General features: G+C 44.2%; 1 protein-coding gene across 1 annotated transcript in view; it reads right to left on the bottom strand.

Annotated features, from left to right (window-relative positions):
* Nucleotides 1–13,100: 13,100 nt before the first annotated feature.
* The window catches only part of LOC134347474 (calmodulin regulator protein PCP4-like), a 120,301-nt gene continuing 116,272 nt past the window's right edge, over nt 13,101–17,129 (bottom strand). The window contains exons 3-4 of the mRNA XM_063049798.1: nt 16,139–16,213; nt 13,101–13,433 (exon numbers count right to left, since the gene is read on the bottom strand). Of these exons, the coding sequence (XP_062905868.1) occupies nt 13,300–13,433; nt 16,139–16,213 (209 nt within the window). The 3' untranslated portion in view covers nt 13,101–13,299. The remainder of the gene's footprint in view (nt 13,434–16,138; nt 16,214–17,129) is intronic.

The following is a 17,129-nucleotide window of genomic DNA, read 5'->3' as shown; positions in this document are numbered from 1 at the left end:
TAATACTGATGGCTAGATTAATTATCATAAAATATCATATGTCCTAACAATATAGAAATAGGCCATTCACACCACTATGCTGAGTAACAGAGGAATCCCATCAATTCCATCCCACTGCTTATGTGATCTACATTAAGTATCAGACATAACTTTGCATTAAGGTCACGAAAACCTGAGCAAATTTCTACGGCAGGGAGTATTCTGACTGGTTAAATCACCACCTGGTATGGATCATCCAATGTACAGAGGCTGCAGAGGAGCACAACACCATCACAAGCACAAGCCCCCCACCATCAAGAACATTTTCAAGAAGCAGTGCCTCAAGAAGGCGACATCCATCATTAAGAGGACCCTCACCATCCAGGACATCCCCTCTTCTCTTTATTACAAGGCGGGAGGAGAAGATGGCAGCGTGATGCAGCGCGCGTAGCGGCTCCAGTGAAATGATATTGTATTGTTAAATAGGGGCCGTGCACAATTCTGATTTGAATGGAGACAGCTGTGAGGTCACGGAGGAACATCTGGAGTAACTCCTGAAATGCCCGGTTCGCTGCCGCTGCTACTGTGCGATCGAGAATCTCCGGAGAGAAGGCCCCAGAATCCTCGGCTTTGCCTGCTGCTGGCAGCCGGGGCTGGGGTCGAAGCATTTGGCAGAGGTGGTGCTCGGTGCTCGGTGTCCAAGGGCTGGTCGGAGCTCGAAGTTTTCGGACAACTCAGAGTCGGACTGTGGTCAGGTATGGCAGGGTCTGCGAGAGATGTGGGACTTTCGAGAGACTTTAAACGTTTTATTGTGCTAATGGCCTGTTCTTCATCAAGTTACGGTATTGCTTTGCACTGTTGTAACTATATGTTATAATTATGTGTTTTTTGTCAGTTTTTCAGTCTTGGTCTGTCCTGTGTTTCTGTGATATCACACTGGAGGAATATTGTACCATTTCTTAACTCATACATTACTAAATGACAATAAAAGAGGACTGCATGTCCTCATAATCTAATCTAATCTAATCTAAGATCCATACTCAGTGTTTTAGGAACAGCTTTTTCCATTCCACCATCAGATTTTGTAGCAGTCAATGAACCAATGAATACTACCTTAGTATTGCTCTTTTGAACTATTAATTTATTTACTGAAACTTTCAGTATTGACGTGTGCTGTTCTGTGCCACAGATTTCATGACATATATCAGTGTTAATAAACTTGATTCTGATTATCCATTGCTGTTTTAAAATCCAGCAAATTACACTTTATTAGGTACATAGCTCCTGTATCTAATAAAATGACCACTGAGTGTATCTTTGTGGTCTTCTGCTGCTGCAGGTTTGGCATGTTGTGTGAAAAGAGATGCTCTTCTGTGGGCCTCTGATGTGACCCACGCTTGTTTGAGTTACTGTCCCCTTCCTGTCAGCTTGAATCAGTCTGACCTTTCTCACTAACAAGGCATTTTCACCTGCAGAACTGCTGCTCACTGGATTGCTTTTTGTTTTCTCACACCATTCTCTGTAAACTCAAGAGACTGTTGTGCATGAAAATCCCAGGAGACCAGCAGTTTCTGACATACTCAAACCACCCCATCTGACACCAAAAATCATTCCAGTCAAAATCACTTAGGTCATATTCCTTCCCCACTCTGACGTCCAGTCTGAATAACAACTGAACCTCTTGACCATATGTGCATGCTTTTATAGAATTATAGAACACTACAGCACAGAACAGACCCTTCAGCCCATCTAGTCTGTACTAAACCACTAATCTGCCTGGACCTATCAACCTGCCCATAAATCATATCGTTCTGTACCCCTCTTATCCATGTAACTATCCAAATTTCTCTTAATTGTTGAAATCAACCCCACATCCATCACTTGCACTGGCTGCTCATTCCACACTCTTACCACCCTGTGAGCGAAAAAGTCCTTCTAATGTTCTCCTTAAATATTTTCCCTTTCACCCTGAAGCCATGACCTCTAGTTCTAGTCTCAGTGGAATAAGCATGCTTGCATTTACCCTCGACATACCTCTCATAATTTTGTATACCTCTATCAAATCTCCCCTCAATCTTCTACGTTCTAGGGAATAGAGTTCTAACCTATTCAACCTTTGCCTATAACGCAGGTCCTCAAGTCCTGGCAACATCCTTGTAAATTTTCTTTGCACTCTTTTAACCTTACTTACAATTTTCCTGTAGGTAGGTGACTAAAACTGCACACTATATTCCAAATTAGATCTCACCAACATCTTACACAATCTTAACATAACGTCCCAACTCCTGTACTCAATATATTAATTTATGAAGACCAATGTGCCAAAAACTTTCTTTACAACCTTATCTACCCGTGATGCCACTTTCGATTAATTATGGACCCATATTCCCAATTCCCCATGTTCTACCGCATGCCTCAGTGCCCTACCGCTTACCATGTAAGACATACCCAGGTTAATCCTCCCAAATTGCACACCTCACACTTGTCTGTATTATATTTCATCTGCCACTTTTCAGTCCATTTTTCCAGCCAGTCCAGATCCTGCTGCAAGCTCTGATAGTCTTCTTTGCTGTCCACTATATCCTTTATTTACAACTTTCTGCAGCTTCTTTCCATCTTGTGCAGTATCCCCCCCCCCCCCCAAACCAGACAGTGATGCATCCTGGCAGAATGCTCTCCACTGTACAACTATAGAAGTTTTTTAGTGTATTTGTTGATGTACCAAATCTCTTCAAACTCCTAATGAAGTATAGCTGCTGTTTTGCCTTCTTTATAACTACTTCGAAATGTTGGGACCAGATTAGATCCTCAGAGATCTTGACACCGAGGAATGTGAAGCTGCTCACTCTCTCCATTTCTGATCCCTCTATGAGGATTGGTATGTGTTCCTTCAACTTACCCTTCCTGAAGACCACAATCAGCTCTTTCATCTTACTGACACTGAGTGCCAGGTTGTTGCTGTGGCACTACTCCACTAGTTGGCATATCTCACTCCTGTGTGCTCCCTCGTCACCATCTGAAATTCTACCAACAATGGCAACCACATCTCCATCAGCACAGATGGACCACAAGGCTGTGTGTTTAGTTTCCTGCTCTACTTGCTGTACACCTAGGACTGTACGGCTAAACACAGCTCAAACACCGTATTCAAGTTTGCTGATGATTCCACTGCTGTAGGCTGAATCAAAGATGGTGATGAATCAGCACAGAGGAGGGAGATTGATAATCTGGCTGAGTGGTGTCATAACAACAACCTCTTACTCAATGCCAGCAAGACCTGATTATAGACTTCAGGAGATAGAAAATCAGAGGTCCAAGAGCCAGTCCTTATTGGAGGATCAAAGGTGGAAAGGGTTAGCAATTTTAAATTCCTCAGTTATTATTTCCGAGGACCTGTCCTGGGCCCAGCACGCAAGTGGAATTATGAAGAAAGCATGGCAGTGCCTCTACTTCCTTTTGAGCTTGTGGAGATTTGGCATGACATCTAAAACCTTGACAAGCTTCTACAGGTGTGTGGTGGTAGAGAGTATATTGACTGACTACATCACAGCCTGGCATGGAAACGCAGCCCAGGGCATCATGGGTAAAGTCCTCCCAACCATTGAACACATTTCCATGAAACACTGTCACAGGAAAGCAGTGTCCACCATCTGGGACCTCCACCACCCAGGACATGCTGTCTGCACACTGCTAACATCAGAACGAAGGTACAGGAGCCTCCGGACTCCCATCACCAGGTTCAGGAACACTGACTACCCCTAACATCAGGCTCCTGAACCAAAGAGGGTAACTTCACTCAAATTCTCTTGCCCCATCATTGAAATATTCCCACAAACAATGGATCCACTTTGAAACATAGAAACATAGAAAACCTACAGCACAATACAGGCCCTTCGGCCCACAAAGCTGTGCCGAACATGTCCTTACCTTAGAAGTTACCTCAAGTTACCCATAGCCCTCTATTTTTCTGAGCTCCATGTACCTGTCAAGGAGTCTCTTAAAAGACCCTATTGTACCCTCCACCACCGTCACCAGCAGCCCATTCCCTTGATTTACCCCTGACATCCCCTGACATCTTACCCCTGACTTACCCCTTACCCCTGACATCTCCTCTGTACCTAAGGACTATTCATTTCATGTTCTCAATATATACTGTTTATTTATTTATAATAATTTGGGTAGTGGGTAGTGGCTCCATATGTCACTACTACAGTTGAGGCCAATTCATTGGCTATATTTAAGAGGGAGTTAGATATGGCCCTTGTGGCTAAAGGGATCCAGGAGGTATGGAGAGAAGGCTGGTGCAGGGTTCTGAGTTGGATGATTAGCCATGATGACACTGAAAGGCGGTGCAGACTCGAAGGCCGAATGGCCTACTCCTGCACCTATTTTCTATGTTTCTATGTTTCTACAGGGCGTGACGACCCTGCCTTACACGAGTCGTGGGCTCAGCTGGCTCTGGTTGACAGTACCCAGTATGGACCCCTATCCAGGGTTACCGATCCCACTGCCTTGTGGGTATCTTCGGGAGAAGAGAAGGCTAAGGAGTAAACTCCACACAAATCCAGAGTGGAGCCCCTAAGGCGGTTGGATGACATATCACGTCACCTCCCGGCAGCTTCTGCAGCCAAGCTGATGTCAAATGTACTGTTTTGCGTTCCTTTGGACCACATCCACGAGGCCGAGAGGGGGATCTTGATGTCTGGGCAGCCCAGGATCTCCATATTCATCACCCAGGTCTGTGCCCCAGAACGGGCGCATCCATTGTCTACTTAGACAGATGGAGCCATTAATTTATAATAATAAATAAATTTAGGAACGTAGGAAGGAGATTGGAAATCTGGCTGAGATTTCTACAGGTGTGTGGTGGTGGAGAGTATATTGACTGGCTGCATCACAGCCTGGTATGGAAACGCAGCCCAGGGCATCATGGGTAACACAACAACAACTTCTCACTCAATGTCAGCAAGACCAGAAGCTGACCCTTGACTACAGAAGGTGGAAAGCAGAGGTGCATGAGCCAGTACTCATCAGGGCATCAGACTGACGTCTAGTACCAGGTTGTTGCTGTGGCACCACTCCACTAGTTGGCATATCTCACTCCCGCACGCCCTCTATTCACCACCTGAGATTCTACTAACAATGGTTGTATCATCAGCAAATTTATAGATGGTATTTCAGCTATGCCTAGCCACACAGTCATGTGTATATAGAGAGTAGAGCAGTGGGCTAAGCACACACCCATGAGGTGCACCAGTGTTGATCGTCAGCGAGGAGGAGATGTTATCACCAATCCGCCTATTGTAGTCTTCCAGTTAGGAAGTCCAGGATCCAATTGCAGAGTGGGGTACAGAGGCCTAGATTCTGCATCTTCTCAATCAGGATTGTGGGAATGATGGTATTAAATGCTGAGCTATGGTCGATGAACAGCATCCTGACATAAGTGTTTGTGTTGTCCAGGTGGTCTAAATTCATGTGGAGAGCCATTGAGATTGTGTCTGCCATTGACCTATTGTGGCGATAGGCAATTTGCAATGGGTCCAGGTCCAAGCTGAGGCAGGAGTTCAGTCAAGTCACGACCAACTTCTCAAAGCATTTCATCACTGTTGATGTGAGTGCTACTGGGTGATAGTCATTAAGGCAGCTCACATTATTCTTCTTAGGCACTGGTATAATTGTTGCCTTTTTGAAGCAAGTGGGAACTTCTGCCCGTAGCAGTGAGAGGCTGAAAATATCCTTGAATACTCCCGCTAGTTGGTTTGTACAGGTTTTCAGAGCCTTATCGGGTACTCTATCGGGACCTTCTGCCTTGCGAGAGTTCACTCTCTATAAAGACAACCTAACATTGACCTCTGATACAGAGATCACAGGGTCATCAGATGCAGCAGGGATCTTCACAGCCGTCATTATATTCTCCCTTTCAAAATGGGCATAGAAGGCATTGAGTTCACCTGGTAGTGAAGCATCACTGCCATTCATGCTATTGGGTTTCGCTTTGTAGAAAGTAATGTCTTGCAGACCCTGCCAGAGTTGCCGTGCATCCGATGTCACCTCCAATCTCGTTTGAAATTGTTTCATCGCCCTTGAATTAGTCCTCCACAAATCATCCTTGGTTTGCTGGTACAGGCCTGAGTCGCTAGACTTGAGTACCACAGATCTAGCTTTCAGCAGATGTCGTAGCTCCTGGTTCATCCACAGCTTTTGGTTTGGAAATGTACAGTAAATCTTTGTAGGCACACACTCATCCACACAGGTTTTAATAAATTTGGCAACAACTGCGGCATACTCATCCGAGTTCAAAGATGTATCCCTGAATACAGTCCTGTCCACCGATTCTAAGCAGTCCTGTAGGTGCTCCTGTGCTTCCCTTGTCCATACCTTCTTGGTCCTCACTGCTGGTGCTGCGGTCTTCAGTCTCTGCCTATACCCAGGGAGCAGAAGTACAGCCAGGTGATCAGACTTCCCGAACTGAGAGTGTGGGATAGCACAGTAGGCATTCTTGATGGTGGTGTAGCCATGGTCCATAAATCTCTTATTCTTGCCTTTTATTCTGAAAGGAACATACACACTCTGTACTCTCAAAATTTCACTTTTGAAGGCCTTCCATTTAGCTAGTGCACCTTTGCCAGAAAACATAGAAACATAGAAACATAGAAACATAGAAAATAGGTGCAGGAGTAGGCCATTCGGCCCTTCGAGCCTGCACCGCCATTTATTATGATCATGGCTGATCATCCAACTCAGAACCCAGCCTTCCCTCCATACCCCCTGACCCCTGTAGCCACAAGGGCCATATCTAACTTCCTTTTAAACATAGCTAATGAACTGGCCTCAACAGTTTGCTGTGGCAGTGAATTCCACAGATTCACCACTCTCTGTGTGAAGAAGTTTTTCCTAATCTCGGTCCTAAAAGGCTTCCCCTCTATCCTCAAACTGTGACCCCTCGTTCTGGACCTCCCCAACATCGGGAACAATCTTCCCGCATCTAGCCTGTCCAATCCCTTTAGGATCTTATACGTTTCAATCAGATCCCCCCTCAATCTTCTAAATTCCAACGAGTACAAGCCCAGTTCATCCAGTCTTTCTTCATATGAAAGACCTGCCATCCCAGGAATCAATCTGGTGAACCTTCTTTGTACTCCCTCTATGGCAAAGATGTCTTTCCTCAGATTAGGGGACCAAAACTGCACACAATACTCCAGGTGTGGTCTCACCAAGGCCTTGTACAACTGCAGTAGTACCTCCCTGCTCCTGTACTCGAATCCTCTCGCTATAAATGCCAGCATACCGTTCGCCTTTTTCACCGCCTGCTGTACCTGCATGCCCACTTTCAATGACTGGTGTATAATGACACCCAGGTCTCGTTGCACCTCCCCTTTTCCTAATCGGCCACCATTCAGATAACAATCTGTTTTCCTATTTTTGCCACCAAAGTGGATAACTTCACATTTATCCACATTAAATTGCATCTGCCATGAGTTTGCCCACTCACCCAACCTATCCAAGTCACCCTGCATCCTCTTAGCATCCTCCTCACTGCTAACACTGCCACCCAGCTTCGTGTCATCCGCAAACTTGGAGATGCTGCATTTAATTCCCTCATCCAAGTCATTAATATATATTGTAAACAACTGGGGTCCCAGCACTGAGCCTTGCGGTACCCCACTAGTCACCGCCTGCCATTCTGAAAAGGTCCCGTTTATTCCCACTCTTTGCTTCCTGTCTGCTAACCAATTCTCCACCCATACCAATACCTTACCCCCAATACCGTGTGCTTTAAGTTTGCACACTAATCTCCTGTGTGGGACCTTGTCAAAAGCCTTTTGAAAATCCAAATATACCACATCCACTGGTTCTCCCCTATCCACTCTACTAGTTACATCCTCAAAAAATTCTATGAGATTCGTCAGACATGATTTTCCTTTCACAAATCCATGCTGACTTTGTCCAATCATTTCACCGCTTTCCAAATGTGCTGTTATCACATCCTTGATAACTGACTCCAGCAGTTTCCCCACCACCGACGTTAGGCTAACCGGCCTATAATTCCCCGGTTTCTCTCTCCCTCCTTTTTTAAAAAGTGGGGTTACATTAGCCACCCTTGGGCCTCCTGTCACAATCCTCACTTGCCAGATTGTTTCTGATACCATCAAAATCAAAAGAAAGTCACAACCAATAGTCTACACTTTTCCTTTTCCAATGATAACCTTGAAACTAATTGGATTGTGTTCTCTAGATGCAAAGTTTTCCCCTACACAAGCTTCTGTCACCTGCCCCGTCTCGTTTCCCAATGCATTGAGTTGCTGCCACCTGATTCGCTGATTGGATATTTGTATTCGCATGCAGGTCTAACTATTCAAGTTGGTACTGAGTGTACGTAAATGGAAGTAAAATTAGTTTCAATGATAATAATTTTCTGCGGGGAAGAAATCCTGTGTCATGTACCTCCACGTCATCATCAAGCCTGAAATGCCCCTTGAAAGGGCAATTAGGTTGAGCAACGAACAATGGCTTTGTCAGTGATACCTGCCTGCCACAAGGTAACAGTCAAATTGATCCAACTGCATTGATCACAAATCTTAGAGTCCACATGAAATAAGTTAGTAAAGTTAGAAGCAGTGTGCAATGCCAGTCAGGATCTTTTCACCAAAAGCACAGTGAATTGGGAAATGAAAATACCACGAAAAGCTATTAAAGCAGACAGCATAAATTGGTTCAAGAGATAATTAGAAGTGTCTTGGAAGAGAGAATAGCCTGAGGGAGATGGAAGATGGATCAAAAGAAGACAGGAAAGATTAAAAAAGGGATGCACATTCAGACTGTGCTTCAGATTCAGAGCCAATAGGCCAGCACATTGGTGGCTACAAATTGCTATGTCCTTGAGGATTAATCACTATACATTTGGAGAGATGTGGGGGCACATTTAGCGTAATGCTACTACAGCACCAGTTCAAATCTGCCACTGTCTGTAAGGTTTTCTCCAGGGGCTCCATTTTCCTCCCACATTAGGTTAGACAAAGGGTTGAAGCTGGGAGGTTATTGGCAGGGAAGACAAAGGGCTGAAGAAGATGGAATCTAATAGGAGAGGATATTAGATTGTAGAATAAAAGGAGGGAGGTGGGGAACCAGAGGGAGGAAGGTGAAGGTAACGGTGAAGTTCAGGGAGAGGAAGGAGATGGTGTAAAGGGACCACAAGGATAAGGAAAAATGAGGGAAGGAAGAGGGGAGTGATTGCTGACAGTTAGAGAAATTAGTTTTCACGCCACCAGGTTGGAGACCACCAAGACCGAATGTGAGGAGTTGCTTTTCTGGTCTGCACCTGGCTTCAACGTGGCAGTGATGGGGGCTGTGGACAGACATGTTGGTGGGACCATGGGAAGTGTGACTGAAACCTGGAGATCCTGGATGTCGCAGCAGACAGAGCGAAAATGCTCAACAAAACAATCCTCCAATCAGCCCCGGGTCTCTCCATCATAAAGAAGGCCACACAGAGAACACCAGATACAATACCAATACTGCCTTGTAGAATAATGACCTCAACTACTCCTTGTGGTGTTGGGTTCCTCATTCTGACTACTCCCTAAATTGTTCCGCAATAAAATGATAATGAAAAACAGGACGTTATATCTTGTCGTCAAAGCTTCATTGGCCATGTGGGAACTGATTTCATAGCTGACCATCCATCTGCTCCAGTTGCAGGAGTTTCATGCAGTAATGAATTGAATTGAATGAATTGACTTTATTACTTACATCTTTCAAATACATGAGGAGTAAATATCTTTACGTTATGTCTCTGTCTAAATGTGCAATGAGCAATTTATAGTACAACAGGACAGTCAGTATAACATAGAAATACAGTTGTGTCAGCATGAATTAATCAGTTTGATGGCCTGGTGGAAGAAGCTGTCCCAGAGACCGTTGGTCCTGGTTTTTATACTGTGGTACCATTTCCCGGACGGTAGCAGCTGGAACAGTTTGTGGTTGGGGTGACTCGGGTCTCCAATATCCTTCAGGCCCTTTTTACACACCTGTCTTTGTAAATATCCTGAATAGTAGGAAGTTCACATCTACAGATGTGCTGGGCTGTCCACACCATTCTCTGCAGAGTCCTGCGTTAGAGGGAAGTACAGTTCCCATACCAGGCCGTGATGCAGCCAGTCAAGATGTTCTCAGATGTTCTTAGAATTTGGGGGGGCCATATCAAACTTCTTCAACCATCTGAGGTGAAAGAGGTGCTACTGTGTCTTTTTCACCACACAGCCGGTATGTACAGACCATGTGGGATTCTCAGTGATGTTTATGCCAAGGAACTTAAAGCTGTTCACTTTCTCAACCCCAGATCCATTGACGCCAATAGGGGTTAGCCCATCTCCATTCCTCCTGTAATCCACAACCAACTCCTTTCTTTTTGCAATGTTGAGAGAGAGGTTGTTTTCTTGACACCACTGTGTCAGGGTGATGACTTCCTCTCTGTAAGCTGCCTCGTTATTATTTGAGATTAGGCCAATCGGTGTAGTGTCATCAGCAAATTTAATTAGCAGATTTAAAAGAATTAAACTCTTCAGGTTGTCCATCAGAAGAATGTTTGGGCACTACCTATCAGCTAAGTGGGGGACTTTAAAAGTGAAAGTGGACAAAGTGATTTGACTTGCTGGTCTGAGCATTGCTTTTGTTGGCTAAAGGTATAAATTCCCAAAGTCAGTAAAGATTTTGGTTAAGAGAGCCTAGTCATTAGTTTTATTGTGAATAGTAAGGTTGAACTCCGATGGATGATGGAAGGGTCAATGGTGATGATATGAAGGTTTATGGTGCACCTTAACGGGATCACTGCCTGTACTCAGTGAAAGCTCAAAACCTGAATTACTAGCTCGTGTCCTCCCTCGTGCTCCTCACAATTTCTGTCCTGCTGACGGTAGCTAGCATTTTCCTTTTCTCATTGTGAATTTCCAGCATCTCGCTTGAGCAGTCATTACTCGCCTTGAGGTGGGAATCACAAGGTGGGCAGGAACAGCTGCACTATGAGATGAGTAATCCAGGGAAGCCAGCAAGGGTCCCGTCGTTACTCATCACCCAGTAAAGCAGTTAGGAATGTTTAAGTTCAGTTATTAAAATAACTTGTTTCAAACAGTTAGTTTCATAGATAGTGACAGAGAAAGATATCACCCTTTACAGAAAGAAATCTGCTGCCTCTGACCTGTCTGGTTTACGTGTGACCCTGGGACAATAGCAACACAGAGCAGAAATGTACACGTGCCAAATACAGAAAATGAGAGCATATCACAGAGTTTTGGGAATGTAAAGTAACTCATCTTGCATTTTTGTTTGTGAGGACTGATTTCTTGGCCAGAAACTAGTCATCTGAATCGTACTGATCTAGTGGCACTGAGCTACGTGCAAACCATTAATATATCAGATATCCTGCCCTGAGCCAAGCACACAGATGCAATCATAAGGAAGGAATAACTGCATCTTTACTTTTTTTTTAGAAGGTTAAGGAGGTTTGGCGTATCATCAAATACTCAAACGATCTTAACAAACTTTCGCAGATGTACTGTTGAAAATATCCTGCCTGATTGCATCACGGTCTGGTATGGCAATTCAAACGCGCAGGAATGTAAGAAGCTGCAGAGAGTAGTGAAATCAGCCCGGTACATCACTGGCACATCACTCCCCACCCTTGGTAGTATCTACATGAAACACTGACTCAAGAAGGCAACATCTATCATCAGAGGTCCCGAACACCCACTCCATGCCATCTTCTTGCAATTATTAACAGGGCTGGAGGTACAGAAGTCTGAATCCTAAATCACCAGATTCAAGAATAGAATCAGAATCTAATTTATTACCACTGACATATGTCATGAAATTTGCTGATTTGTGGCAGCACTACAGTGCAATACATTAATAGACTATAAATTATAAGACATACAGCACTGTGAGAAAGTCTTAGGTACACATACTGTATATAGCTAGGGAGCTAGGGAGCCTAATGCACAGTACTGCAGTAATTTTATGTATTGCTGCAAAAAAAAAGCAAATTTCATGACCTATGTGAGTGATGATAAACCTGATTCTGATATGGGTCTCTACTGAGGACTGAGAGTGGGGAGGGGGCAGGGGGAGGGGAGGGAGCAGGAAGCACCAGTTGCAATGATCAATAAACCAATTGTTTGGAATCAAATGATCTTGCCAGGTGTCTCAGAGCTGGATGTGTCTGTACCTGCACCATCTCTCACCCCGGCACTCCTTCTCTGCCATCTGTCCCACACCCCTCCCGCGGCACTCCACCCTCGCCACTCCCAACACCCTTTGCTCCCTGCAGAAAGAGAGCAGAAACATTTTGTGAGATTGTGCTCATGGGTTCATTGTCCATTCAAAAATCTGATGGTGAAGGGGTAGAAGCTGTTCCTAAAATGTTGAGTGTGTGTCTTCAGGCTCCTGCACCTCCTCTCTGATGATATCAATGAGAAGAGGACATATAATTACCTCCCTTCAAAGACTCAGTGTCTTGAACCAACCTAAACAATCTCAGAGCAGCATCACTGTGATCGCTTTGTATGTCAATGGACAGATTTTATTATAATTGTGTTATTTTCTTGCATAATTTTGTATAATTTATGTTTAATTTATGCTCTTCTTGTGAATGCTGTGCATCGAATGCTATATGCCTGTGATGCTGCCGTGGTCAGTTTTTGATTGCATCTTTGCATACGTACATGTACTTTTGTAAATGAGAATAAACTCGACTTTGACCTTGTGCATGAGAGGGACTCAGGAGATCAGGCAGCATCTATAGAGGGAAGTGGACAGTCAACTACAGTCCAGATCAGGTTTTCCCAACCCTTTTTATGCCATGGACCGTTATCATTAACCGAGAGGTCTGTGGACCCACTAGTCCAGATAAAGGGTCCCAAACCAAAACATCAGCTTCTCTCCAGAGATGCTGCCTGACCTGTTGAGTTTCTCCTGTTGCTGTTGACCTGTTGCTCCATATTCCACGTCTGGGGTCTCCTGTGACTTCAGTTACACTGAGCTGCTGTGAGAGCTGAACTGGAGTAGCACGAGGAGCAGTAGACAGTACATCTCCTGCAGACTTCAGAAAGAAGTTCACTGAAAGTGCATTGGGTACAATACTAATTTTATTAATATGTGAATAGGTTACAAGGGAACAACTAAGGGGAGTATTACAGAGGCATTTTTAGGGTATATATTCAAGACACACAGATACTGCAGAGTTTTTATTTACTGCATGCACCCACAGAAGAAAGCTTTGAGGGAGTTGTCTGTTCACGTGCTGCCTCGCAGCACCCAGCAGAAATCCTAAGAAGGATCCTGTTTCTTCTTCTGAAATTTCCTGAACTGGCTCTGTATAGCGACAGCAGCCTTCTCTGTCTCAGGGGCGTCCAGGTCAATGTCAAACTCCTCGGTGTCCTCCTTTGAAGCTCTGGCCACATCTAGGAGAAGGAAAGACTGGAAGGTCAGCTTTGGCCAATTGTTGACCCATTCATCCCCCCTCACTGACCTCCTGAGGTCCCTCAGCCCCCTTGAGGTACTGAGTCACAATGCAGTTCTTTCTCAGTATGTCCCAAATTGCTTAATAGGAAATTTACGGGGGTCATTAACTTACTGAATCACAAGATAGCAGTTCTATTAGCTTTACCACTGTCCCACCTATTCTAGGTGAAAGAAACGATATAGCAGATACCCCGTAAATGGACTTTGTAGAAAGTTTTGGTGTATTCAAGGCATATGAATCATTCACAAGAGGCTGGTGAAGGTGGAGACCATTTTCATCATGAATAGTTCTCTTTAGGTGGAAAATAGTTTGAAAGTGAAAAGACATTGAGTGCTACAGACAATGCTTTCCCAAAGAAATCAGTTTGAGCACCATCCATGTTTAGGGAAGACCAACTTTGACAATGACATTAGAATTCCTTTACTTATTGAGATACAGCACATAATAGGCCCTCCTGGCCTTTGAAGCCACACATCCCAACAATCCCCCTAGTCTAATCACAGGACAATTTACAATATCCAATTAACCTACCGACTGTGGCAGGAAACCTCAGCAGCCAGTGTAAACCCACGCAGTCACAGGGACATCGTACAAACTTCTTACGGACAGCAGCAGGAATTGAACCTAGGTCGCAGGCACTGAAAAAGCGTTGTGCGAACCACTCCGCTAGCCTGCCACCTTGAGTAAGCCCATTTCGCGCCTCAGCACTGGATTTTCTTTTTTTAAAGGGGCGCGGGGTGCGCCGTTTTACCAGTGTGGTGGCCAGTGTACCTCTGGCTACCCTGACGTCACCTCCACCGTTTAAACCCTTCACTTGCGCCCAACCCAAGCATCTCTGGAACGAACAGTGTGAATAGCTGTATAAAAGGTTACTTCTAAGCAGAATCGATCTGCTGCTGCTGCTGCTGCTGATTTGCGGTGGCAGGCATGGCCTGCATCCTCATCGATTGCCCTCTCAGAAGCACGGCTTCAGCAAATTAATCTCCGTGAACTGAATAACGATCCTCAAGAAGAAACTGATTTACTGCTCTGGCTCTGGGGTGAAGGAGCTTTAACACGTTGTGACATTTATTTTTAGAAGGCTCACGGGAATCTGCCTGCTCACTGACGATGGCTTTCCAACGGTGGATTTAATTTATTTTGAACTTTCACTCTCTCAGTTCTGATGATACTATGGATAACACCACCTTCACCACCCTCTTCAGCTTCCAGTTGCTGAACGGAGCACGCAGCAATAGCCATACCCACCACAGCCCTCCTGCTTCCTCATTATGTTATAGCTAAGATTTATTACGGCTGTCCTCAGAACAAATCAATTATTCCTAGGACGGCAAATGGCCCATTTCTCAATTTCCTATATTGCCTACAGTGTGTAGCAAGTCTGTTCCATTTAAAGTTGATTAATTCCAACATTTTTGGATCTATTTGTTAAATTTAATATTAATTTGTACTTCACCAGGGTCATTCAGAACCTAGAGTATTAAGTATTCTAATTTATTATTAAATATTAAATACTACGCAGGAGTCATGATAGCATATGGGTTAATGCATTACCTTACAGCACCAGTCACTGAGGTTGAAATCCCATCGCTGTCTGTAATGAGTTTGTACATTCTCCCTACGGCAGCGTGAATTTCCTACGGGTGCTCCAGTATCCTCCCGCGTTCCAAAGACGTGTGGGTTGGAGGGTAATTGGTCACATGGGTGTAATGGGGCGACCCAGGCTTATTAAGCCAGAAGGGCCTGTTACTCTGCTGTACCACTAAAAAATTATTTTTATTTAAATATTTACTTATCCGGTAATTGACTGCAGCAGATTAGGTGACAGACAACAAAAGTCCTGTTGAAGGGTCGTGGCCCAAAACATCATCTCTTTATTCCTCTCCAAAGATGCTGCCTGACCTGCTGAGTTTCTTCAGCATTTTGGATGTGTTACTTGGGATTTCCAGCATCTTCAGAATCTCTTGCGTTTATAAACAACAAAAGTTCTTTTTTAAATCTCTTTCTGGTGTTTCTTTAATGCCATTTCCAAAAAAAGAGGTATTTAGTCAGAGTAGTAGTGTAAAGGGACTTCTGAATCTTAAAAACTCTCTTGAGAGGCTGAGAAAATGATCAAAACGTTTTAAAGGAAGACGACCTTTGTACAGAGGGGTGGACAACACACTTCAGGAAAATATATTCCTTTGAAGAGCATACACCATAGATTTACTAAAATATTACCTGGGCTTCAAAGGTTAAATTATAACCTTTATAAACTAAGGTTATATTCCTGATATGTAGAAGCCCAGAGTTGGCATGATTCATGATTTTCAAATTGTTAGGGAGAACTAATGAAGAAACAATGAACAATCTGCTGGAGGAACACAAGCTGTTTGAGCAGCACCTTTGGGGGAAGAGAAGGAACTGTTGAGATAGAGAAAATAGCCAGTATAATGAGGAGAGGGACAGGAATGCGGAAAGTGCCAAAAGGAGAGGTGAAGGATGATGCCCAGATGGAATTAATGGGGGAAAATGGAAGAGAAATATTTTTACTGATAGCAGAATCTAGGATAATGTGGGGCAGAATCAGGCCTTAGGAGAACTGTCTACAAGCATTTCAGAATTGGCTTGCAGAGGGGTGGTTGTGGATGGAGCATATCCTACCTAGTGTTGGGTGAGCAGTCCTGTTCCACAGTGATCCATTTTGGGACCTCTGCACTTTCTGATGTATCCAAATGTCTTGGATAAGCAAGTAGTCGGATACATTAGCAAATTCAAAGTAAATTTATTATCAAAGTACAAATATGCCACCATATACGGCCCTGAGATTCATTTTCTTGTGGGTATACTCAATAAGTGTCTAATAGAATAATAACCATAATAGAATCAATAAAAGATCGCACCATCTTGGGCGTTCAAACAGTGTACAAAAGACAACAGACTGCAAATACAAAAATAAATAAATAAAAACGATACATAAATAAACAAGCAACACTCACAAAATGCTGGAGGAACTCAGCAGGTCAGGCAGCATCAGACCATTAGACATAGGGGCAGAATTAGACCATTCAGCCCATCAAGTCTGCTCCGCCATTCCATCACGGTTGATCCTGAATCCCACTCAACCCCATACACCTGCCTTCTCACCAAATCGTTTGATACCCTGACCGATCAGGAAACGATCAACTTCTGCCTTAAATATACTCACAGATTTGGCCCCCACCACAGTCTGTGGCAGAGCTTTCCACAGACTTACTACTCTCTGGCTCAAAAAGTGCTTCCTTACCACTGTTTTAAAAGGTCGCCCCTCAATTTTGAGGCTGTGACCTCTGGTTCTGGATACCCCAACCATAGGAAGCATCCTCTCCACATCCACCCTATCCTGTCCTTTCAACATTCGGTAAGTTTCAATGAGATTCCGCCCCCCCCCCCCATTCTTCTAAATTCCAGTGAGTACAGGCCCAAAGCAGCCAATCGCTCCTCATATTTTAACCCCTTAATTCCCGGAATCATCTATAGAAAAGAGTAAATAGTTGATGTTTCAGGGCAAGACCCTATATCAGGATTTTCCATAGATGCTGCCTGGCCTGCTGACTTCCTCCAGCAATTTATGTTTGTTGCTTGGATTTCCAGCATTTGCAGATTCTCTCTTGTT

This window comes from Mobula hypostoma, chromosome 6 (genome assembly GCF_963921235.1).
Source record: "Mobula hypostoma chromosome 6, sMobHyp1.1, whole genome shotgun sequence".
Lineage (NCBI taxonomy): Eukaryota > Metazoa > Chordata > Chondrichthyes > Myliobatiformes > Myliobatidae > Mobula > Mobula hypostoma.
Note: the sequence above shows the minus strand (reverse complement) of the source record. Positions and strands in the feature narration are given on the sequence as shown.